Source organism: Crocodylus siamensis, chromosome 12 (genome assembly GCF_052110815.1).
Source record: "Crocodylus siamensis isolate JL-2025a chromosome 12, ASM5211081v1, whole genome shotgun sequence".
Classification (NCBI taxonomy): Eukaryota; Metazoa; Chordata; order Crocodylia; family Crocodylidae; genus Crocodylus; species Crocodylus siamensis.
This window is the reverse complement of record NC_143406.1, coordinates 43,667,485-43,694,315: the sequence shown is the minus strand read 5'-3', so window position 1 is coordinate 43,694,315 and position 26,831 is coordinate 43,667,485. Positions and strand designations below refer to the sequence as shown.

At 44.5% G+C, this 26,831-nt stretch overlaps 1 protein-coding gene across 2 annotated transcripts in view; it reads right to left on the bottom strand.

The window, feature by feature from the left end:
* Positions 1-26,831, bottom strand: part of SDK1 (sidekick cell adhesion molecule 1) — a 671,164-nt gene that overhangs the window by 100,729 nt on the left and 543,604 nt on the right. For both annotated transcript variants that reach the window (XM_090023696.1, XM_090023697.1), the window contains exons 21-25: positions 22,203-22,394; positions 17,559-17,680; positions 8,774-8,883; positions 3,823-3,973; positions 1,426-1,663 (exon numbers count right to left, since the gene is read on the bottom strand). In XM_090023696.1, the coding sequence (XP_089879822.1) occupies positions 1,426-1,663; positions 3,823-3,973; positions 8,774-8,883; positions 17,559-17,680; positions 22,203-22,394 (813 nt within the window). The remainder of the gene's footprint in view (positions 1-1,425; positions 1,664-3,822; positions 3,974-8,773; positions 8,884-17,558; positions 17,681-22,202; positions 22,395-26,831) is intronic.

Genomic DNA, 26,831 nt, shown 5'->3' with positions numbered 1-26,831 from the left:
TACACATGTAACCTTTGATCTTTAAATGCTGATCAAGAGCACTGTAATCCCAAGATTTTATGAATTCAGTTAATCTCAGTATCTATTCTATTTCAAAGGAGTTGTTTGAAGAGCAATAGAGAAAAGAAATGCAGTATCTTTTTATTATGATACAGAGTGCTTCTAAGCTATTTTATTCTGGGTCGTACTATCTCAAGCTCCATTACAAATATGTCTTGTTTAAAATACCTCTGGCAATAACTTTCCAATTACTAGCTCCTACAAAACAACATTTTAAAGAAAGATGTTGATGACTTTCTTCAACTTTTCCCCTTCTGTTGGTTCAAAGGTCAATTATCTGTATCAGCAGACCAAATCTTGCTGCTTGGAGCATCTGCAGCACCCACTGGTAATTTGGGCATGGTCAACATATGGACACACACACAGTGGATAGCATTGCGATTGAAAACACTCAAGTTTAAACAATTATGAAAAATTACTTATATGAATCCTGTTTAAACACAGGTCACAGGAACAATGCCTTATTTTTATTACTGAATATTTTACTGGTTTTCAAGTGGGGGCAATCTATCTAATTCTTCACTTGCAACATAAAACCAAATTATATTAGGGGCATCTAAGTGGGTCCATGAAATAGGCTTTATCTGAAGTTCCCTGAGCAAGAATTAGCTATCTGAGATCTGTCTTCTGCTGTTGCTACTCTACTGATCTACCAGGCTTTTTTACTGTGTTCTCAATATTGCAGAGCTAGCTTTCTTCTGGCATCTAAAAGTCTCCAAACTAGTTTAATATCTGTATATGTATGTGTGTAGGTATGTGTGTGCAGGTATCTATCTCGAGCAGCCAATACATTTTGTTTGCTCAGTTACTTGTTGCTACCTGCGTAGGAGGGTAGAAAACTTGCCATTGAGCACTCAGATAACTGGTCACCATAGAGGAAAATACATATTTTGTTTAAAATCTTCTCCAAGAAAGTACCTCAAAAGTATAGCGTCTGCATGTGAATGAGTCTAGAACAGTGGTTCTCAACTTTTTTAGACTCAAGGCATCCCTGGATAGACTCAAGGAACCCCTGAGAAAATGCCAGCTCTGTTTTTGCTCTTTTTTTGATGACAGAAAAACAATAGCGCAGTTTTTAAGTTGCAAAGAACTCAGACCACAACTGTTCATTTCTGTTTGAAATCTCAAGACTGTGAATCATGTTTGTAAAATGAACAGCGCTAACACTGTGCGGCAGCCACCAACACCCTTGAAAAGATTGTAAGGAACCCAAGCTGCTGTGGCACCTTGGTTGAGAATCACTGATCTAGAGATCGCTTTTCCAAATTTAGTAAATATGCAAGAAAGAGTCGCTGAAGAAGAGGACAAAATATTGCAGGCACCAAGACCCTTCTTCACAGAAGCAGATGCTGCCCTGTGACTTACCAGACTCCCGCGTGCGACCTCTCACCACTTGACTCCATGGTCCTGCTCCAATGGCATTGAAGGCCTGGATTTGCAGCTCATACTCTGTCCACTCCTCCAGATCCTCAATAGTGTATTCCCTCTCTAGCCGGTCACTGATTACCTTCATCAGCACAGAAGACTGCAGATCAACGCGCCAGAATTTTATCCTGTAGCCCACTGACTCTGGGTTACCATTATATTGAGTATCAGGCAGAGGCTGGGAGTTAACAACAGGAAAAGTGCAGAATTAGAAGTTGCTAGTCTATGCTTTTCAAACCGTACGTCACGTTTCTGAACTCCCACATAACGAATATGCCATTGAGAAGTTTTTGGATAGGGAAAAAGGTTGATTCTGCGTTTTCCCTTTATTTGTTAACCAGTTTTACTTTGCATGCAATATACTTGCAATTTTTCTGTGCCGTGTTACCAAATACCTTGTCGGAAAACCGACAGACACACAAATACACCCCGTAGTCAATACACATGGAAGTGATGCCAATACGGGAAATTGCAGAGCTGCATGATAAATTGTGGAAACCAGTGATAAATGGCAGAGCTATGTGATAAATACATTTATCACACACCTTTGACTGCTTCACAGGCTCTCTGCCCATTAATCCATCTAGCTGGGATTTATTCTAGCATTGCAACCCCCTGAGCGGCTTCAGACATTTAAAAAAAATTAACCTCAGCTAGAAATGTCACCACCTGCTCTACCAAAATACCTTAAAATTATAACTGCATGAGGCCAAGAATGAGCAAGATTCAGCCCTCAATCACTGAGGGGTTTTGATATGCATTAACATTTCATAGCTTTAAAGTTTATATCCTATGGGCCAGCAGGGCTAGAAAGAGAAACTTTATTTTGTTGGAAAGAAGGAATTCCCAGGTCCTAGGGGACACAGAACTCACTTGTAGTGCTTGAGGAGCAGAGAATATCAGACTTTAAAACATGGACATTTTTATATACAGAAAAGCTAGATTGGGTCATTTTTAGTTGTGTTTGTGATTCCCCTGAACCCTGCATGGCAGGGTTCGTAGTAATGAAGAATCTAGCTTTGCAAGGGCTGGATATAAAATACGGGCTTAGAAGAAGTTTTAAAAGTCTCTGAAATATTCTTGAACTAGTTTTGCTATAACGTATGTGGTTCCATAGAGCCTGGCTGAAGACGTGACATGCGACATTACTCGTATATGGTGAAACCATGAGCAAGTAGGACGGGTCATATTAACTGAAGATGCCATAGTTTTTCTATGCATGCTAAAGGCACATTCATAAGTGCGATGTGATGACTCCTGGGGGGACTACAAGTGAGGGGTGGCTCCCACTGGGAATCTGGAGTCTCTTCTTTCCACGGACTACAACTCCCACCCCTGGGCCTGCAAGATTATATATTCTGAAGCTCTCATATGTTTATATACAGAAAAGCAGAGACAGCCCTTGCCCAATTCCCAACTTCACAGCAAGGTCACCTGGGGGAAAAAAATCAAGATTGTTGAGGCAGAAGAAGAAACATTTTGGGACTGGTGATATAAAGGCACCTACCCAAAGGGAGTCGGAATACTAAAAATACAAGTGAGACAGTTTTATGGGCAACTCGGGCAGTCGAAGATGCATGCTGAATTTATTTATCAATATCTCCGCTATCAATCACCTGGATCTACAATTTATCTCACACAGTCTGAAATCTATTCACACGGATACAATCTCCACACAGGAGATGTACATGATATATGGAAAAACTCTTCTCTCAGTTAAACTGGAAATGAGAGGCACCATCTCACGTACCAGTGTAACTAGAACAGCGTTTACAATTTTAGTTCCTTAACAGTTTATCAGTAGTGTGGGCTTTTTCCCCCACAAACAATATATTTCACCTTCCCTTTGCCATCTTATGATCAACTTGTCTTCCTATGATCGTCTCTGGCTCCTTCCTAACTCAGATGCCACTTACTTCAGCATCTGCAAGTAGCAATGGCCTGTTCACACGCTTTAGTGACGTGACGTACCTGAACACAATGAAAAATTTAGTACTAAGAAATGGCAAGTTATCTCATATATTGCATGTTGTCTCTGTGCATTGAGCCAAATGGAGGAATTTGAGAGCCTCAAATGCCATGATGCAAATGTCTTCAGCCCTTTCTATATACAATCTTTCTCTAAGGTAGCAATATCAGTGGGGAAAGTAAAGTATGTGATTGGCATTTAGAGAAGCCTTGCGTTCATGGCAATTTAGGGAGAGTATTTTTTGCTGATGCTCTTTAGGATAAATGCTTAGAAAAGTCACTCATGAACTTTGGACTTATCCTCTGGGAAGAAAGAGGCAAGTCAGGTATCAGTGTCTCTCGCAGAGTCTCCAGTTTATATCAACTCACCACCCAGCGGATCCACAAGCTAGTTTCACTGGCAGTGCGCACAGTAACACTCCCTGGTGCAACATCTGGCGGGGCCTGCAGTGTCTGGATGACACGAGATGGTTGGCTGAATGGGCTTTGGCCAACAACATTCACCTGTCTCATCCGGAACCTAAAAGCATAAAAAAACAGTGCAGTCTCCCAGGTACTCCACCACCAGTCACTGGGTGCAGGGGTCATCGTAGTCATCCTTTTCTCCACTGCTACAATGATGGCAAGAGTCTCATAGGTGCACAAATGCATAAATCAGACCAATTTAGCTTCTTTATTAGAAACCCAGGCATGGCAATATGATGAGTTTATGTTAATTATGCCAAATTGGAGGAGGTTACGCTAGCACTAAGTGATGTCACTTTGAGAGCTCGCACCACCCTGTCTGAATGTGTTGCGAAGAATGTCAATACCTGGCTATCTAGCTTCCCTGCAAATGTCAAAAACATATCAAATAACAATACTTCCTCTCAATGGTCAATTCAAAGAAGGCTGATTTATCCCGGTGGACTGCCTTCCCTCCCTTCCTCAACAAGAATGATTATGTAATGTAATGCGGCTGCACATCTTAAAAACTATTTGGTTTGTTTCCAATGATCTCCTCCACAGCAGCAGTCCCTATAGGGTAATGAAAGACTTAGAAAAAGCCTTTTGCAGTTTCATAAGAAAATCGCAAGGAAGTTGAGACTTGCTGTAGACTTCAGGCACACATACCTGTTACAAACATAGGAGGCATTTCCAGTTTCAAATATTTGATGTTAGCATGTAGCAACTCAACAGGCGTGTCCATACATGCCAGCATGTGCACTTGCAGCAGCTCAAACAGAAGCAGTGAAAATCTGAGCCGGGGCTTTTTGCCTCAGCACATGTGCCCAGACATGCACTTTGTTGTGGAGAAGATTGTGCCACTTGGGGCAAAATAACCCTGTCTGGCTCCTCCCAGATCTGCAGCCAGGGGGAGCTAGAGCCCAGGGCCAGCACCTGTGCTGGCCCCAGCAGTACAAAAACCTGTCTTGGCCAGCAGCTTAGGGTTACATGATCTAAGGAGTTTCTGGGGCCTAGGCAATTGGTATCTAGGGACACTAGCCCCTTGTGTCAGCTAGACTGCTGAAGCAGCATCCCAAATTCACTTTTTAAAATACCCCAAAATCCACATTCTTCCACAATTAGAACAAAAGAGAGAGAGAAAGAGGGACTGATCAGATGGGCGATGTTTTGTTATATTTACAATGTTAAAGAAATTTGGAAGCTTATCAGTGTCTCTAGCGTCACAGTAAAATAAACCCTAAATATCCATATGTTTTAATGTTTGCTTTTGGGTTTCCTTATCACATGGGTGTGTGTGATGGGAGGATGTGGGGTTTGCAGGAGGAGGTGGGAAGGGGTGGGGATGTGGGTGGGTGTGGAGAGATGTGGGGGGTATGTGAGTCACTGTGTGGGTACGTGTGGGGGGACTGTGGGTGTGGGGGCTGCTTAGGAGGGGTGGGTCCCCTGCGTGAACGCTGCATGCCCCTGGCATGTGGTGGCAGTGGTAAGCAGAGACCTTCTGCAGATGCCGTCAGCACTGTCAGCAGCGGGGGGAGGAGTGGGGAGTGGCGAGCACCCACAGACACCACCGGCAGTGACAGCGGTGGCCAGCGACGATCGCTGACTGCCCACAGACACCACTGGCAGCAGGTGGGGGAGGGGGGTGGCAAGCAGCAACCACCTACAGGCACCATCGACAGTGTCAGTGGCACCTTTTTTGAGGGGGTGCACCGCCATGCTCAGGGAGCGCATGTGCACCCCCTACATAGCGCCAATGGTCCCCTGCCCCCCACAGAGCAGAGCCCCCCCAAAACACATAGACTACCCTGCCTACAGAGTCCCAGGCCCCCAGGGGTGACAGCTCCCTCCCCCACCCTGGTCTCCAGCCCCCTGCTCATTCCCCTGCTCTTCTCCAGACTCTGGAGGTTGGAGATGAGTAGGAGAATAAGCAGGAAGCTGGAGAGAATAAAAGAATGAACAGGAGGCTCATTCCCCCCACCACCATTGGTTCCTCCAAATCCCCATTCATTCCCCTGCTCCTCATTTATTCCCCCATACACAGTTCATTGCCCCTGCTCCCCACTCATTCCCCCTACCCCCTGTTCATTCCCCCCACTGTTCATTCTCTCTACCCTCCATTCATTCCCCAGCTCCCCGCTTGCTCTCCCAGCCCCCACCCACACTTGTTGGCAGTAGCAGAAAACGAGCATGATGCTGGAGAGAGCAAGGGAAGTCTCCAGCTTATCTCCAGGGGCTTGTCTCCAGCCCCCTGCTCCTTCTCCTGATTGTCTCCAGCCTCGGGAAAAAGCAGGAGGCTGAGACTGCCCCTAGAGACATTCCCCTGCTGTCTCCAGCCCCCTGCTCCCCCAAGGCTGGAGACAAGCAGGGGAAAGACCAAGGGGATGGAGATAGCCCCGGAGGCATTTCCCCGATGTCCCCTGCTCTCCTGAGGCTGGAGACAAGCAGGGCAAGGAGCAGGAGGCTGGAGACAGCTCCGGAGACATTCCCTTGCTGTCTCCAGCCCCCTGCTCCCCCGAGGCTAGAGACAAGCAGGGGAAGAAGTAGGGGACTGGAGACAGCCACGGAGACATTCTCCTGCTGCTTCCAGCCTTCAGAGAGCAGGGGACAGCAGAGGAATGTCTCCGGGGCTGTCTCCATCCCCCTGCTCATTCCCCTGCTGTTTCCAGCCTCCCAAGGTCCCCTCTCCCCTCCTCCCACCCCCACACCCTCTGCTTACTTGGCAAAAGCCGGGTTTGGGTCCCTGCAGCCAGCATGCTTCAGGACGGGGGAAAGGGCCAATCATAGAGGCATTCTGGCACTCTGGGTCTCTGGAGGACTGAGCCTCTGGCTGCCTTAGGGTGCGGTCTGGGATCATATCCTGACCCAGTTTTTTCCCCTGGGTTTTTGTTTGACCCCTGGATACCCAGGGGCCTAATTTTCTCCCCACGCTGCTAACATTTTTGCATTTCTGCATGTGCCTCTTGCCCCGCCTCAAAGGGGTTTGAGACGGGGCAAGAGGCATGTGCACGCTTGTCTGGATGAGCCCAACTTGTTCATATCGAACGCTCGAATTCTGGTGCTAGCGGCTGAGTTTGGGAAAAGGTTACAACGGCGTACACAGCACCGTTTATCTCTCCACTCTGATCTCTTTAGGAAGTGTATAACGGGAATGCATTAAAGAAACACCCTCCCTGATTTCACGCTTAAACATTGGTACAAAGTGTAGAAAAGAAGCTCAAACGATAAAGATGCAGTCTAACTGATAATTACCACTCATGATTTATCTCTTTGGTGAGTTAATAACTAGCGCTGATTGGAATGTAATTCCACTGCACAGCAATTTGTGGGGGGTTGAAATCTGTTTTTGTTCAGCATTGGAAGGAAGACAAAAAAACCTTTTCCAACTTCCTGCAAAAAGAAAATATAATGGACCAAATTTAGGAGTGAGGTGGTGTTGTTTTTTTTTGGCGGGGGTGGGAAGGCTGGGAGGATGGGGAGGGAGCAAGTTATTTGTATGAAGAATAGCTAGAAGTAGAGAGGGTACCAGTGCCAAGTTGTATAGCCTGGACCAATTTAGTATTCAAGGGATGTGTAAAATGAGTGTAACACTTGAAGGAAGGAGAACAGCGATGTAGCAGGAAACGCAATAAATGGAAAAGGGCAAAATAAAACAGCTCCCCAGTTTGTCTTATATTTGCTTGTTAGTTGTTTTTTCTGGCTACATTCCCCATCACCTGCTGAATATGCAATTTCTACTGGTGTTAAATATGCACTGAAGCCAAACAGAGCAAGTTACACTTTCCCTCTAACATCTGGTTTTTGACTTGTTGCTACTTAATCCTTCAATAAATTTGTTACAAGGTCTCTTCAACTAAAGAGCTCTTCTCTGCAGCGAAAGGGTTCTGTCCTCTGAGTACAACAGCCGGAAAAATACATGGCCTAAACTTGCCAAATTACAAATCTCTCCCTTCCGTTTTCCCCAATCTTGACAGAGCTTCCTGAGAGCATCTTCACAGCTCTATAAAACTAACAGGTAATGCCTTCTCTTGAAGAGGGCAAGTTAGGAGGTCTTGTCTGAAGTCAGGAAGGTTTGTGTACAGATACTGAATTATTTTTAAGCAATAAGCTTATTACTTTGCTTTTATCTTGTTGCTTATCTACTCACAATACCCTGTTGAACTGACCATTAGGCCTCCCAGTTGCACGATAACAGCCGGTGCTTGTTGCAACTACTCTTGCTGCTGGAAGTCCTTGCCTACTAAGGTTTTTATATGGGTAGGTCATTGCATGCAAGTTGTTTGCCTTAGGATTGAGCATCCCCATTATGAGACCTCATCTACACTAGAAAATTGCACCAGCTTAATTAAATTGATTAAAAGAAATCAATAGAGTTGAAGTGGTGCAGACCCTAAGGTGGATGCACTTAGATCAATTTAAAGCTTGCACATATCAGTTTGCCTATAATTTGGAAAACTCCTGTAAGCAAAGGCTTAAGCCTATTTAGGTTACCAAATCAAGATAAGCTGATAAAAGTCTGCTTAGAGCGATCTAAATATGTTGACATTATGCGTTCGCAGCAATTTAACTAAAATCAATTGCTATTGATTCTAGCTAAACTGGTGCAACTTTTTTTTCCACACAGACAAAAGTCTCAGCCTCAGGATATATTCATGCTCTGTCAGGGTGTGCTTTGCTCTCCTTTGCTGCATGATTAATTATTTCAGCATGTGCAAGTTGCTATTAAAATAGGTTTAAGACAGAAGTTTTTTAAAAGCATAAACTCTTCCCCTGCTAATGATGAAAACAGCATCTGGCTGCTTATAAATGGGAGAGCTGCTGTTTGCTGCAGCTTACCAGCCTATTTGGACAGCACTTAACTACCGGCTTTTCTCACCTGTAATAAGTGTAAGGAGTGAGATTTGGTATCTCCAGCATCTGGGCATCAGGCTCATTCTCCACCTCGTACAAACTCACCCACTCCTCCTCGTCTCCAAGAACACCAACCTGTGTGTTAGAAATGCAAAAACAAGCATGAATCAGATAACATAATGTCCACATCTGCAATGCTGATCGTCACTGCTGTGGAAGGCCTCATAGCTTAAACTCCCCCCAATCTGTTTATTTTATACATTGCGGCAGTAAAAATGATACATATGAAACAGCTGCACTGCCAGGCTTCCTTATGTCTGCTAGGACTTCACTGCTGATTCTCTGGGGCAGAATCTAGAAAAGAGAAATGTCATAACGGAGAAGTTAAATCATGTTTGAACTGCCTAGGAGTACTGACAATGTAGAAGTCTTGACCAGTAGTAGAGCTGAACCAGAGAACAGAGCTGATAATAATAAATTTCAGGCAGATCAACTTAGTTGGACGAAGAGGCAAAGCATGCGTCTCCACAAAATCAGAGAGAGAAATGAAGGAAGGCAAAGAACAAAGGATCATTAGCCTTTATGGTTGTCCTGCACTGAGATCATGCCCTCCTACATGCAGTGCTTTGTATTAATTAAATCACCGTACATAACCAAGAGCCAGCTCAGCACAGCCGCTCAGCTACGGAAGTGCTAGTAGGGGCAGAATAATACTAGGATGGTAAAACATCACTTTCCATACGCCATCTCTGGGCATAGGGAACTGAAGTATACCCTGACATCTTGTGGGAAGAGCACTCGGCCACATCCGAATGGTCGCAAAGCTTCCTCATGTGCGTGAATGAGCTCCATCTGACTCAAGAAGTCTATGGACTGACGAGAGGCAAAGCGCTGCTCGACCTGGTACTGGCAATGGGGGATGACTTAATTAGCGACCTAATGATCAAAGGGAAGCTGGGAGACAGCAACCATGAGCTGATCGCCTTCACCATCCACCGTAAAGCAGGCAAGTCGGTCAGCAAAGCAGAAGTCCTCGACTTCAGGAAAGCTGACTTTGACAAGCTCAGGAGGCTTGCTGGCAAGGCCCTAAGGAGCCACGACCCAAAGGGGAGGGGAGTTCAGGGAGAGTGGTTGCTCCTCAAGGCAGCGATCCTGAAAGCACAAGCAATGTCCTATTTCACAGCCCTGCAAGCTACTTTGAACGCTAGCTAAAACCATTTACTTAGTTGTGAAAACAGTAACAGAGTCTGTTCGAGGTGAACTTTCATGCAGGTGTGGACATTCCAGTAACTCAGTGAAGCATTAGGCGACCTGCCAAGATGCTCAAGAAGGCTTGATTTTGTTTTACGAGTATAGAAGAGATGTACATTTAATTCTAATGCCAACAGGACTAAAGAGACTACATCTTTTACTATGTTGTGCCTAATTGTGAATACACAGTGTATGACAAAGCAAATTAATGCAAATTCCCATAAAGTTATATTTGTTTTTACTTCAATCTTCAACTGAATAACAAAGCCCTAGGTCCTCAGCATTATTAGTACGGCTTTTCGCTTCTTTTTACCTGGAGAAAAATGTGTGTTGCATTATATGTGAGAATGTATCACACCATGTATACCTCCCTTTTCAAAATCCTACGTCTGCCCATGTATGACCCCACCACAATCCTCTTTAGTATTTGAAATCTCTTCCAATAGGAGAAGCAGCTTGATTCATTGATAAATGCTTTGGTTTCTTGTTTGCATCTGAATTGGTATAATGCAGGTTTGTATGTTTGTGTGCCTGTGGGTGAAAGAATTATTAAGGGACTATTAAGTTGAAGAAATGAGTTGTGTATCTGATTCTGAAGATAACTGATATTGTGCTCTTTTTGGTGCACAACAGTTTTCATGGAGGGATGTGACTATAGAGGGAGGAGAGGACTTTCAAATAGCTGAGGCCAGTCTCATGGATGTCAATGATAATTTCATACCAAAAGAAATGTAGTTGAAAATAAATCCAGGAACTCAGGGAAAATATCCCTCGAGTCCTATCTGCATCGTAATATAAACGGCCCTTGACTGAGCCCACAGAACAAATGTCAGATGGAAAGAAAAAAAACAAAAACAGTGGGGAGGAGGTCAATTTTTTTGATGACAGAAGCTGCAAATACTCTGATGAAAGGCGCTTTTGATTAATTTTGTAATAAATGGTTCTTTATGTCTGGCTCCTGGCTCTGAACTGCATCGCCTCAAATTGCGTGGTAAAAATCCGGAGAGCAAAATTCCTTTCTGCAAGTGGCAGGAAAGTTAGAGTCATCTTTTAAACCCTTTAGAATAATGGCCCTTTAAAATATTATTTCTCTCTCTCTCTCTCTCTCTATATATATATAGATACATTTTTTTTACATAGCAAAAAAAAAAAGGACAAAAAATGCCCACAGCCACATGTTTCAATCGATGTGCAGCAGCAGGCAGGTCATTAATACACATTAAGGACCACATGGTTCCACCCAGAGACCCTTGAGAATCTGGGAACAGTTGACATTGAATAAAGCTTGAGAAAAGTCCAATTCTCTTCCTGGTTTGCAGATATGCATTTACCAGCTGGCTGTGAAGCTAGACACATTAAGAGACTTTGCTGATAGGGTAACGGTAAAGGTTTCTGTGCATCTAAGACCTTGGCGAGCCCCAGAAAGGCTGTCCCAAGTGAGAGCTCATGTCAGAACAAAGCTCTCTCCATTAGGTAAGGTGATTGGCGCAGGCAATGAGGAGAAGGCAGGCCCCAGACAAGTCTGGCACGCAGGAAGATCCCTCACTCAAACACCAGCTGGGTAACAGGTGGCATGCTACCTGCTTCAGGGCCTTGGAGGTAACACGCAGAATGGCTGTGCAGACAATAATTATTAACCTCTCTTTACACCCATTCCCTGCTAAAAGGTGGGATGGGAGGGGAAGCCGAAGCAAAACTACTGCAGAAACACGCCTGCGTCACTAGGCAAAACTTCAAGAAAAACATGTAACGGAGACTCAAAGAATGCTCTTTTGTGGAAACCTGCCCATCCCCTGCCCATCTCTGGCATCACATGAGGACATTGTGGATGAACACAGAGATGGAACTTACTTGATACATCTTCTGACCTTCAAGATACAGGTACAAAGACTTTGAGGCCAGTGTTAATCAAATATGAATTTCTTTATGTATCTAGCAATAGTCTTGGGAATCAGGCTGACTCTTGCATGGACCTGTTCTGCTGTCTGTAACCAGGTCTCAGGTTTCTGGATCCTGCTCAGAGATGCAGTTATATTAGCTGAAACACTCATGTCAGATCAGACGGGTCCTATCAGCTTCAAACAGAGGAGTATAAAAGGATCTCCCTGAGGCAAACAGAACTAACGGCAGAGGCGGGGGGGAAAAAACTCCCCTAGGAATAGCTATGAATAGAATAAAGCTAAAGTTTTGTTGCTGGGTTTTCAGATAACAATAAAGACCAACCCCAGGAAAGGGCTTATTTTGCAGCAGATGCACATGTGTATACATGAGGATACCGTGTCAGGAAAAGGATGCGAACAGCATCTGCTTGCAAGGCGCTCTGCAGACTTCTCTGCTACTCTAAGCTTGCAACCTCTTCAAGGCAGGGGCTGTTCAACACTTTGCACTGGAATAGTGCCCAGAACAATGGGGCCATAATCCCAGCTGGAGACGAACACTACCAATACCCACCGAGTCCATTCTGACCGATGAGCTAAATGTTTATGGCTCTGTACCCTTTCCAAAATCTTCTGCAAAGGGAATTATCACGAGAAGGATAATGCCTTCCTGGCGGGTTCAAAATTCGGACAATGAAGAATAGTTCCCATGCCCTGCGCCTTAGTCTCCCAAGCTGTAGGATGAAGACAATAATAATGCTTATCTCCATTATGAAGTGTTGTGAAAGCTCCTCCTGAAAAGCACTATAGAGGAGCAAGCTGGTGTCACACTTCTAATTCTTTGGAGTAATATTTTCAGCACATGGTCATTAAATAGCAGAAGGCAAAAGCGATGGTGTTTTACCTCTTCCCTTTACAAGAACTACCATGACAAAGGGCGGAAATGGTTCTAAGCCTGCGAATGGTCATCAAGTACTAACCGTTGTAAATGAAAACAGTGTTTTTATGTGATGTAGTGGCTCCCAGCATTAATTCTGCTGTAGTTCAGGGTCTGCTAGAGTTTGCCTTAGAGAGGTTTATAACTCCGTCTTTTTAAAACACTTGAGGATGAAATTTGGTATGTAGGTTGTCAGCCCGGATGCATTTTTTTTCCTTTCAAAAGAGTGTTTAAATCGATCCAGCCATTTTTGATCTTAAGATTGGCAAAAGCATAAAATTGTCTGAGTTTCAGGCACTTTATTTGCCAAGCTCTAAAGTGAAAACAACATCAAGAAAAGCACCTTGTACAATGGATGAATCCTAATAGTGCCATTGACATTGAGGCTTTGACTTAACCCATGAAATGAGATAAAGCCACGCTTAAAGTTACCGTTTCATTCCAAGCTCAGCTATTGCATCTAAATATAGTGATGGCACTTTAAAGATCCTGCTGGGTTAGAAATCTTTTCCTCCAGTTTTGCCAATATCCTTCATAGCATATTTAGGAAACGACTCTCAAGCCAGTACAAGATTTTAAGTGAGCTCTCTAAATTTCAGCACATGTAATATGTACACCAACTGTTCTGAGACCCTGCAACGCTTCTCCCCAAGAGACTTTATACCTTGCTGCAAGTCTTTTACCCACAATATGACAGCATGATTGATGCCACCAGATGGTAATGTAACTCCAGAATCAGCGCCTGAAACTTCTGAAGTGGTGGACAAAATACGCGCTACAACACCTTTGTGATTGTGCCACTTACACATGACTCTTGCCAGAGATCCAGGAAATTCAAGAGGAGAGAATACAATGAAACTGGATTGCAGCCTGGAAAGACTTGCTTATGAAATGAAATAACAGTGAACAACTGCAAGGATCCAAAGATGTATTTTTGGTTGTAGGCTGCCAAAAAAGTCTGCAGCGTGCATACGATTTACGTAGGATGTACGGAATATATCTGGGAGCACAGAATGGTGTGTAGTAATATACAGGGATTTATGGACAGGAGTTCAGGATGACTGCATTACTTGTGAGTGGCAAATCCACATGAACGTTAGAGCAGGTCATTCTAAAAAAGCATCAATAAAACCTTCACAGCCCTCCCACGCCCTTCTCCATTTTGATTATGACACATATTTTATAGGAAAGATATTTTACGCATACTTTTAAGAGCACTACTGCTCTTTTTTTTGGGTGGGGGGGTACTCCGAAGTTTGGAAATTCAGTTTGTTTTAGTACTATGGGCCTACCTGTATAGAATGGAGAAAACTTAGTATTAAATATCTTTTAATATACCTCTCCGGAAGTCTATAAGGCATCTTTATGATCAAAACAATGCAAAGAGGTTTTATGATGCAATATCTAAGTACCCGCTGGAAGCAGAATTAAAGGGACAGATTCTGCTCTCTCATTCACTGGGAGAAATTAGGAGTAGCTTCTCAAGAATCTCAAAAATTCGTGGCGCTTTCAGACATTAAAAATGTCACCCATCCAACATGGAGCTGAATGCATCCTAGAACTGGTAAGACTCAACCAATATATTTCCTCAATATAGGAAAAAAATAAAAAAACCCATTTCTGTTGCAGGAAGGTCCTAAGCATGCTTTGCCATAAGTCTGCAAGAAGGGACAGTGCATTTGGTGTTGCCACATGTGGTGATTATGACTTAGTTCCCCTGCTTTCCTAGGGAGAAAGCAAGCTATACTATGTCTTTATAAAATACAGCATGTTTTCTTCAACCTGCTGGCCAATGGAGGCTATTCCCTGTGCTGCTCCACAGCCTTGGAAAGGGTCATGGTCAAAGACTTCCTGACGCATGTCGGCATGGGTGCAATCCTTGCTCTCCAATCTCCAGTCAGAATCATTCATTCCCTTTGCAATGGGGCTTTGCAGTACTGTAAAGACCTTTGCAGCTACAGCAGCTACTATATTGCTATGATGCATTAACAAATATCAAGCAGTTTTAAATTTTATTCTGAGGAATGCAACTCAACGATTCTGGTTCAACAGATATTACTGTTCTCAAGATGTTAAAACGACGACACTTCAAAGCACCTTTTGCTTTGTCAAAAATCAGATGCCCAAGTTTGACTAGAGCTGGTAAAACATAGGACAAACTTCAGACCTGCAAACCGTTGGCAGTGTCTATACGCATTCACAAAGAGAGGATGGAGGAAAAACACTGCCTGAAATCTGAGCCCCTGAAAAGTCAAACACCACAACATGGGAAGCAAGGAGGAGCTGTGTTCAGCTCATACAGAGCCAGAGGCAGCTAATAAAGAAAAAGGCTTGCTCGGAGTAGTGATTTCTATTTTTAAAGCAGCAATTGTTTCCATGTCACGGCACTAGCGTAGCCTGAGCTTTCAGCAGATGTGCCAGTGACTGAAACTGTTCCTTTGGTAAATATTGAATGATAAATCTCAGACAGAAAACATCCCTTGCTGTGCTGGATTTTTTAATAGAATGCTGGAATTAAAAATGCCTGGGTCCATAAATACAGTGCTATCAAAAACTAAAGGTGGATCAGAGGTTGGATGAAAAATATGAAAAATAATTTTCTAGGTTGGCTTTTTGATAGTACCCCAGCATTACAGGTTGGGTTTAATCACTATTCTTCCTTTAATATAGTTATAAGAAACAGTTAAGTGCCTTAAGGCAACCAGATGGTTGACACAATAGTGACCTTCATCCCAAAAGTGGCATGTGTCTCTGTCCAGAACATGAAAAGCACATCTTTGTGGAGGTGTTTTGTTGGCTATCAGCTTGTGAAAACTTGTGCATCTGTGAAAGAGCCAAGAGGACCACAGAAGCAGAGAAAGAAAGCAGCAAGGAAGTACTGGACCCGGGCCCAGAAACACTGTGGGTGGCACATGGATAAAACACGACGGCACTTTAGGGTTGAGTGTTGGTTGAAAGGGGCTTGATGCTGTGAGTGAAGAAACTCTCCAGCTGTGATCTGGGACACAGGACTTTCATAAATTCCTAGATGTTAGGGTCAGAAGGGACCTCAATAGATCATCGAGTCCGACCCCCTGCATAGACAGGAAAGAGTGCTGGGTTCAGATGACCCTAGCCAGATGCCCTTCCAACCCCCTCTTGAAGACCCCCAGGGTAGGGGAGAGCACCACCTCCCTTGGGAGCCTATTCCAGACCTTGGCCACTCTGTGAAGAAGTTCTTCCTAAAGTCCAGTCTAAATCTGCTAGCTTATGGCCATTATTTCTTTGTATAGTCTTAAATAAACAGGGTTTCCTCAAAGACACCTTCTTGAGCATCATTTCTGCATCTAACCTGAATGACCCTTAGGGGACTGAATTTTGGCTAACTCCTTGAGCCTAGAGTTTTCAAGTCTTTATGGGCACCCCACCCCCATCTCCAATGCTCAGAGCAAGTGGTTGAATGTGGTGCAAGAGGAGGGATTCTGAGCATAGGCAAAGGAAATCTTCCCCAACTGCACAGCAGCATGAGGTTACTCTTGCTGTGCTCCTCTTCCATGGGGGACAACAGTTGGTTGATCTGCATTTTAGTGGATCCTCTAGTCCTTATGTTTCATTCAACTCCAGCACCTCCTCTGGTTTAAGTCATTCAGGTCTGTATTTATAGAAGGTATAGTTTGGTGATATCATGTATTCCCTGCAGTTCCAGGATTAACAAGCTCCCATCAGTATCAATATGACACTCTTAGGGGGGAAAAAAGATGCTGTTCAGGAGGTGCCAAACCACTGCCTTCCAGGATTTCACTTGTCGTATGCAATCACGTCCATGTAAATGGTACAGAATGTACCAACTTGTTCCTGACAGCATCATTACCAAGTGAAGCAACTGTATCAACGTGTCTACAGCAGTGATTCTGATTTAAAAGTCCAGCATTTGGTCTTTGAAACAGATTATATTATTTATAAAGATCCGTGGGTGGAAAGGAAGACGCACAACTCATCCGTCAGGAGAACAAATGAGGAATGTATATTTCCTCCTAGGCATAATGACAGAAACAAAGAGGGATACTGTTTAAGACTAACTGAAGAGGAGAATTCATCCTACTCATATCTAAAGACCTGGATGGGGAACCTTGGTATATTTCATTACGAGATAACGGAAGTATACTCAATCTCACGAACAATGGGGAGTATACTGTAGAAGGCAATTCAGCCTGGACTTTTCTGTTGTGACTGATAAGCTAATAACCACAGGTGTTGCACCTGATTTGGAAACTGAAATAAGGCTGCCCTAACTAAAATGTTTTGAAAAATCTGGACTTCAAATAAGGTGATTTTGTTTAGTTTATGTTATCTTTTACATTCCCCTGAACACGCAACAGCCCCTTCCAAAACCCTGTGTGAATTATTGAAAGGATGGAACCTCTGTTTATATGTTATGTACAGTACATAGCTTTGGAACCACATAATAAAACCTTCAGTTTGCTCCCTAGATCCCTTTATTGTTTTTCTCTTTTGCCTTGTGAACAGAAGTTAATATACACAGATCCCTCTCTTCCTCTGTCTCAGCAGTGTGATTTGTTCACTTCTCTTTCTGAATGCTCTTGTGTTTCAGCCTCTGCTTTCTGTCCCAAGTAGAGTAATTAGTCCACAGGTCATTTGCCCATGATCTGTAGTTGATCAAAAATTCAGTCCACATAACAGTGCAAATCCTGAGTGGTCTATTACTGAGGTGGAAGGTCATCAACAGACTTTTGTCGGGTACATACCTGCCCTTCCACTATCCACTTAGAGGTAGAGGTTTTGCCATCGTAGCCGGGCCGGAACTGGAGTGTGGCAGAACGAGGACTGATGTTGGAAATCACTAGATTGGATGGGGCTCCAGGAAGTTCTAGAGAAATTGAAATGTACATTAAGGAAGTGTAGAAATACTTTGGGCTTGGAGCACAAATCTACATGGCAGGATCTTGGCAGTTGGTATCGGGTCACGTAAAATTGAGTCAGTGGGTGTGTTTACATGTGATGCTTTAATGTGCATTAGCCTAAATTAACATCTACACGTGCACGCCCTTAACGTGCATTAAAAACAGCAAATTTAGATTATTTGCTAGGGCTGTGTGAAGCTTCGGGAGGTGATTCGATTTGGGGGAGATTTGGCCCCATTCGGTGGCTGAATCTCTGAATCCGCATCAAATCGGGGGATCAATTAAAAGGTCCGAATCAATTCAAATCTCTCTGAATCTTCGGAAAAGATTCAGAGAGCTTTGATGATTCGGGCAGTCCCTGGTGGCTGCAGCAGGGAGCTGCAGCCGACTCCGAGCTGGTAAGTAGGGGGCGGGAGAGGTGGGGCTGGGGGAGGGGACCACAGGGGGACCCCTGCCAGCCCTCATCCCCTGCCAGCCCCCATCCTCTGCCTGCTGCCCCAACCCCTGCCCACGGCTGCCCCGCCTGCCCCAGCTCCTGGCGCTTTAAAAAAAAAAAGCCCCAATGCACCGGGAGCTGTCAGGCGGGGGGGAGGAGAGGGCGATCCCCACTGCCCCCCTACCATATAGGGGGCTCTGCGTGAGCCCCCTGCCACGTCCCCCCAACTGTCCCAGCCTCCCATGGCTGCCCCGCCCGCCCCAGCTCTGGCCCTTTAAGAAAAAAAACCAAAACAGGAAAAGCCCTGGGACCTACTGCTCCTGCTGTGGCCTCAGGGCTTTGGGGGACTCATGCAGAGTGGGGATGGCCCCCCGCCAGCAGGAACAGTGAGTCCAGGGTTTTTTCTCAGGGTTTTTTTTTCTTAAAGGGCCAGAATCTCGGTGGGCAAGGCAGCCATGAGGGGGGCTGATGGAGCAGGGGTGGGTGTTCGAGGGTTCATGCAGAGTGGGGCAGCAGGGACTGCCCCCTACCTGGCAGCAACTGCTGAGTCGGGCCTTTTCTTTTCCAAAGTGCCAGGAGCTGGGGCGGGTGGGGCAGCCATTACTGGGCTGGGAGAGTAGCGGGGGTGGGCCTGGCCTGGGCAATTAGGAGATTCGGCAGGAGCTGAATCTCCGAATCAAATTCGGCCAGATGGATTTGGGGCAGTGATTTGAATCACCGAATCGAATCACTGTCCCTTGAATCAGCCAAATCAGAATCCAATGTGAATACTAGTTGCTTCACACAGGCCTACTATTTTCATCTAAATTTGACACCTGCAAATGCAGGTATCAAATTTCAGTGCTAAAGTGTATTAATGAACATGTAGATGTGCTAAAGCACATTAGTGCTGCGTGTGTCAACTGACTTGGGACTAACTTTAGTCCTAAGTCAGTCCATACACAGCATTAATGCACTTTAACACCTGCATGTGTAGACAGAAGCCTGCCTAAACCCACTTACTCAGCATTACGCTAATGCGCATTGAATTTAGGCATGCTTAAATGCATCTGTAGGCATGCCCAGTATCTTTTTCCCCATAGACAAACACAGTTAAATATGGGGCTTTTGTTTATTCTGCAATATATACATGCACAGTATTGTCTGCAGAAGAGATAGAAAAGATGGGTCCCTGCTTCGAGCATCTTATTTAGAATCACAACAAGCAGTCCACATATGATCAAGAGGCGCCGCTTGATGCTTACAGTCAGGAAACCAGGTTGCCCTTTCCAGTTAGTGCAGGGCTGTCAAACTCATCTGGTCCTGGTGAGTGGCCCAGGACTGATCCATGGGCTGGAAAAAATGGCATGAAGTCAGTTCATGGGCCACACTGGGCCTCCTTCCCCGCCAAGTTGTGGATCCAGCCCTGCGCACCTGCTCTGGCTGGATCAGGACTTGAGCCACATGCAGCACTTGCTCCAGCCTATCCAGGGTGGACACAATATGCAGTGTGGGTTCCAGACTGGCTGGACTGAGTGCCACATGCAGTGCAGTCACGAGCTGGCTAGAGCGGGTGCTGGATCTGGCTGGCTCAGGACTGCACTGCATTCAATGCTCAGTCCAGGCCCCATGCTGCATATGATGCCCACCTGGACTGACTGAAGAGAGTGCTATGTGCAACTTGCATCCCAGACCAAGCAGAGTGGGCACATGTGAACAGTCCTGGACTGGCCAGAGTGGGCACTGCAGGCACTGGATCTGGCACGTGGCTGGGTGGGGAGGGGCAACATGTCTCAGATTAGCCCCACGTGGGGCCAGCACTGGAGCCTGGATGACTGACACCCCCATGCTACTGACTTACTATGCTATTTTAAGCAAGGTCTATCTGTGCATCTGTTACCTTATCTGTGAAGAGGGGACAATATTTACCTACCTACAGTGTATGGAGATCGAATACATTAATGAAAGTAAAAGACAGATGCTGGGAGGGAGGTTCTTGTGACATGATGGCAGCACCGAACCCATTAGCAAATGTTGGTAGCTCTAAGGAAAATTCTCAGCAATTTCTGCTGATTCGGCATAGCACTGAGATTTCCTAAATACATTTCGGGACATGGGGAGGGGTGTTTTAGACAGGAGACAGATCTGAGACACAGGACTGCAGGGAAAGTTTAGACTAAGGAGAAAGCTTAGGCTGAGTTTTGTAATGTTTTGTTATCTGAATTATCAAAAACCAGATTCCAGGGAGGAAGCTAAATGGATGCAGACTGAATTTTGAGCAGCACAGAAACTCCACCCCACCCGCAGCTAACAAGCGCGAAGTGCCTGTATTGTAATCACCACTTATGTGTAATGCAGCCCCATGTGAGCATGAAGAATTAAAAAGAAGCCTTCTCTAATCTACATGCTTAGGATGCAAGAAAATCTGTTCCTTCATTCCCACATGATGCTCGCAGGCAGGGCTGACCCTAGGGAGCTGCAGGGCCCGTGGCAAGTCAGCCTGTGTGGGGCCCCCTTAACAGCACATGGGGCCCGTGGGACTCCTGCAAAGGCAGGGCACAGGCTGGGGTCTCCCCCGTGCCCGGTGGTGGTGGTGGTGGGGGGGTCTCCATGCTTCTTCCTTGGCATGGGGAGGAGCCACCAGGCGGGCCCCACAGAAGGGGCCGCAGCAGCTCTGCCCGGCTTCGTGAGACCCCCCCAAAGCGCGGGGCCTGGGACAGTCGCCCCAATTCGCTGTACCCGGAGGACGGCCCTGCTCACAGGAAGCTTGCTCAATAAGCTTCCCAAAATGGGATGTAATCTTTATCCGGCTACCTTCAGGAGTGGCAAGATGGTGCAAGGCAGTGATGGTGTTTAATCTGCTGTCCAATTTACCCTAAAACAGGCAAAGGAGTAAGGCTCCTTAGAGAAGTTGTGGATTCTCCATGCTTGGCAGCTTTCAAAAGCAGGTTAGACAGGCACTTGGCTGGGATGGATTAGTCAGGGATGAACCTGCCTTGAACAAGGGGCTGGACTACACCTCGTGAGGTTCCTTCCAGCCCTATGAACCTATGTACACAAGAGCACAGGGACTTGACATCCCTGAAAAAGTCTGGACTACTCTTCATCAGGAACACAGCGGTATCGGCTCTGTTGTAGGGAACTGTCTCTTTCGAGCTGCTTTGTTTGGACTGGTTTGAATGCACTTATTGTTAGGTATTTCGGCTGCCCTCTTCCACGTGTAAGCGGGACAAGGGCGATTTGAAAACGTTTTCAATGAGAATAAAAACACTAACTAAAACAATTAAAAGGACAATTGTTTAAACAGAAAAATAGCAACTATCCGAGGCAGGAAGTCAATATATTAATCGATTGTTTTACAATTCTGCTCGTTTCTTTTGCCCCAGATTTCTTTCCATTTCTCTGCTCAGGTGGAAGCTTCAGTAGTTTTATGGCTCCCAGGGCCACGTTTTCTAAGCACCTCTAAGGCAAGATAAAATCAATCAGAATGGCTGCATTTCAGACCACCTGTCTTCTTGATGGCTTTCTGTATTTCAGTGAAAACTGTCATCTACCCCCCCTTCCCTTTCTAGCTATCTCTGGCATACGGATTTACAGTAAGATCTCTCTCAAACCAACACCTTCCACTTTTTTCCTTCCAAAACAACATGCTTTTATCTGCATTTTCCAAATACCTTACAGTGCAAGTAAGTTATAATACTTAAGAGACTGAAAATCCTCATTTTAAAGAACAACCTCAACCCATTTTTTCCCCAAAAAAGTATTTTAATAATGAGCACTGCCACCCTCCAACTTAATCAGTACTCTAAAGTATTTCATTACCTTTTCCTCTCATTCCTCTATCTCTACCATCATTGCCTTTTTTGTGCGTTTCAAGCAGCCTCATATTTGCAGGAATGATTCATTTCAACAAGTATTTGTTGTGCTAAAGTTAGAATAACAATACGTTGTACAGAACCTCAGCGCTTAAAAAATAAAAGCCCTATTGTTACTGTACCCGAGATCAGTCTTTTTTGAAATGACAGCAGGAGACAAGTTGACATATTTTGCTTTTTCACCGGAGGTTTACCAACCTGGGGGCACTCCAGAGGAGATGGTAGAGGAGGTGACCAGACCAGTCCCTTTGCCTGTCATAGCTGCCACCTCAATCGTGTAGGTGGTTAGAGATGACAGACCAGTAATTTTGTACTCGAGGGTTGTGTTGACTAGTGTGCGAGCAAGACGCGATTCATTCTTGCCGTACACCTCCCAGGAGACCTGGTAGCCTAGAAAACAATTACACACAAGTCAGGGAGCTGTAACAATAGGGTTGCCTGTTTTTCCTTCCTATTTTACCATTATTCAATAGTTCAGAGGTTCACTAGAGAGCTGGCTTGGCTTGTCACATATTACTGCCTCAACCTGAGTGTGGGTAACTTTTTAAAGAAGGGAAAAAAGCCACATATTGATATAAGGTCATTTAAAAATACCTAAGAACCTCTCTAATACTATTTTACCCTCTGAGCAGTTCTTGTAGATGCTACTAAGACATCACATGACCATAAAATTGAAAGGGGGAGGGAAAGTGGTGTCCAGGGAAGAGCTTTTCTATCAATATATAGTGCACACTATGAAAAGGTTTGGGAACCTTGGGAATAATCTCTCTCTCTCTGAAGGGTAGGATGTCAATTTATGAATGCTATAAAATAAATCAGAGGAAACACTGGAAACCATTCTTTGAGCACAAAATGATCTCACCAGCAAGGAGTGAAAAAATCTCTACGCCTGGCTGACCTACTTCCTTTCAAGGCTGAGGCCCCTTTCATTGCCAAGAATCGAGGAATTCTTGCGAATCAGATAATAGTGACCTGGCAGGAACACAAGAAATCTTACAGGACCTAAAAGGTCTCTGCTCCCCCCACCTCAAATACACCTCTTCTTCTTAATGAACCATTATCCTCTCTCCTACAGTCTGGTGTAGCCAATCTACTGTCCTAATCTGTACAAGTCCTGAGAGCCTCCATCACGTTCTTCTGTTGTAACCAACCTCTTAAATCCTTCCTTTCTTACCTCTTTTATTATAGCCATTTCCCTTCCACAAACTTTCCAATGGCTTTTGGCTTGCTTCTGCCCCTGAATTTGCTTGTTCTTGTCTGAACACCCTGCACAAGGGGTTGGACTGGATGACCTCCTGAGACCCTGTCCAACCTTAATTTTCTATGATGTCTATGACTCTTAACAGCTACCTGATTTTCCCTAGAGCCCATTTGAACCTCACTGTGTCAGGCTCCAGACACGCTGTCAGAAAAGTCTGCTTGGTTGCTGCTTCCCCTGTGATTTGGAGCAGGGCAAGAAAGTCCGTGGAGCTTCTGCAGTCAAACGAAATGGATGCGATTTCAAACCCAGTACACGAATGAAACCCCGCTGACTGGACTGTGCACAAATCAATCTGGTAGAGGAAAGCCACACGCTTCAGCATAACCTCCCAATGATGAACTCAGCCAACTACCACTTTTTTCCAAAACAACAAGGTGATTTTATAGATCCAAATTTAAAAGGTAAAACGTCCTGTGATTTTAATGAGAAGTGTTTCCTTCAATGAGGAAGCGTGACTTCAGGCACCGAGCTCTGCAGCAGAAACCAGAAATTCTTAAATGGCTTATCCCAGGTCACTTAAGTGCCTGAGATTCACCATCTGGAAAATAGGAATTAATTCAATTAAATCCCTCATTTCCCTACAACTCTGAAGTGTTGTGGAGGGGGTTCAATAATGTTTGTGAAGAGTTAATTGTTATTCCTTGACAGGTCTTTACAGCACAGGTGAGCACTAAAAAGAAAATTAAGGGCAGATTTTGGATTCAGTCCTAAGGCTTCTGTTGCCAAATTGACAAAGGGTGAAGGACCAAAGGAACAAGACTGCATCAAGGCTCTTCACACTGCTGGGTCCCAGCAAAGATGCATGGGCTGGTGGGGCACAGTCAATCACACAGCAACCGGGCAGGATCCTCTGACTGAAAAACACTGAAGCGAGGGCGTAAAACACTGACCATTTCCAGCCTAGAGCCTGCCAAAGGTTTGTTCACAGCTGGGATGGGAGCTGGAAAGAAGCTGCTCATGAGTTGTGGGACAGGTTGAATTCCTTTCGCTGCTTTGGCCACAGACAGGTGTTATATTTGTAGCATTAAATATGCTCCTGCAGCTCTACCAGAAGTAAGCGGACAGTCATTCTGGCTGTTTGTAGCACTACAAAGATGATGAAAGCACCACAAAATAGCACCTCTTTCAAAGAGGACCTTCTCGGTTTTGTAGCCCTATGTGCTGAGAGGCTTTGCAGCTCTACAAAGAAACAGCTGTCCATACCCTTATTCAGGTTGTGTGCGATAAGGGAGGATTCGCCCCCCCCAAAATACACAAAGCAAGCTAAAAGACACAAAGTTTTTTTTTTTTTTTAAAGATAAAAGATGAATAAGGGATTTGCAATGCTCTCCTAATGCACTTTTGCTTTCAGAAGTAACAACCACACCCCCAGGGGTCCTAAAATCTGAAATTTGCATTCCCGATTTGAAACCCATTGGTTTGTCACCGAAACATGGTGATTCACCTCATAACATTTCAGACTTTGCTACAGCACTGCTCCATAATCTACTTTCCACGTGGAGAGAGACCCAGTTTGTTGCATGTTCAGCACATACTGTCGATGCTTTTATTTACTGGGGGCGAAAAAAAACACCATTTGCTAGGGAAAGTACATCAAGATTTATCGTCTACAGTGCCAATCTGGAGCAGGAACAGAGACGAAGTGTTTCCTGTGAATAGTTCCATTCCAATAATAAAAGAATTTAAATGTATCCTTTTGAAGATGAAAACCAAAAAAAGCCCAACCCCTACATATGCACAAAATGCACGTTCATAAAGTGTAATGAAATCAGCAAAGACAAAATAAAATAAAAACAACGCTGAAAGGAAAGGAAGTCCAGCGGAAGAGCCCAAGTAGCACTTCAGCCATGATGACCGACAGATGGACAGAACTTAGGGACATGTGGCGAGTAAAAATCCTCTGTTTTACAGGCAGAGGCTGTGCCAGGGATGTGTGCCGTGTACTCCAACCGGCCTGGGCAGAGCATGTTTCAGCTGGCCTGAGTAAAAGCCAGGGGAGGAAAAGTGCCATAGTCTTCCCTTATGCTTTGGCATTACACCTTCTCCATAAAATGTCGTCTAACTGAAACTAATGACCGGAGGAGTTTCAGAAATAATTTTCTGTTGATCTGGAGTAAATTCCCTACATGAGACCAGTACATCCAATCACAAACTGTCCGTCCACATCCAGGCCCTCATAAATCAGAGTTTACTGAGAGAGAGGAAGATACTGAAATCTGCAATGAGAGCAACGGGCAATTTACCAGAGCAGGCTGCCTGCCTTGCAACCCCCTCCCCGGCTCGCTCGCCTTCCGTGAGCCAGAACTAAGAAAAACTCACAGTAAATGATACCAATGAGCAGAAGCGATGGAGTAGTGCCTTCCTAAGCACTCTTACATCTCCAAGCAGCATTTTATAAAGCCTGGGGCCATTTGGAGAAATGAATGATTTTGCTGCCCCTTTCTCCCAGCTCTAATGCAATGTACACCATTAAGGGGGAACTTTTTCTTTCTTATAAACCTTGCCTGGCATGTTTTTCCTGTGTCTGTATTCTCTCATAAACAATAGCCCTATTGTTTATGGCTTTCTGAGGTCGGTCTTTCTAAAACAATTTGCCCCGTGTACAAAATAGCCCAAAGTGTCCCAAGTCATTCTGAGAGATGGCAGCCTGTCTCTATCAGACCAGTTTTGCAGTAGCGCATGTACTGTGATTTCCTCTGTGGATTGCTAACTGCAATGTTAACCTGAAGGTGTTATCAGAGCAACCCTGAAAGCATTTAATAATAATAATAATAGTAATAATAGTAGAAGTAATAATAATAATAATAATTCTGTATTTGCACAGAATTTCTCATTCTGAAAAAACCCAGAATACTTAAACAAACTTTGCGGAGTCCAGATGCTAGGACTAGATATTAAAGTGATGGGAGTATTGAAAATGTCACAGACTAGACTAGAACACCAAAAAAAATCACTCCTGGCTCAATATCAAACATGCAACTACTTGCAGGTTAGAAGAGGGCAACACTTTAACCGGACCCACAATATAACAGGAATGAATGAGCTTGACAGGATCCAAGGAAGACTCTGATGTCCATTTGAAGGGACTGGGTGAATTAGATATAATGAACACGGCTACAAGTCAGCTCAAGTGCCCAGCGCTTTGAGAGACAATGTGGCTACAGTTATAAATCACAAGCTAAACGATTTGTTTACAAATGTCACTTTTATACTTTAGGCAAATCCATCTACCTTTTAAAGTAGTAAATAGTGAAGGTAATACTTAAGTTAATATCTAACATCTAAGTTAACATCCTAGTCCAAGCTTTTGAACCTTTAGTCCTAAAAGTAACCACCTAAAATCATATTCGGTATCTAGGTCAGTGTCCACCTATTAAGAGATATCAAGTCTTTACAGATCCTTGTGACTTCAGTGGCAGCTGCTAGCGCTCAGCATTTCTAAATGCCACTTATTTAGGTGTCTAAATATGGAATCAGGTACTTCCATTTAGGCACCCAGCTTTAAAGATTTACTGAGTCTATATACTCCTGCTATCCAAAGCCATCAATTTTCATATCCAAACCAC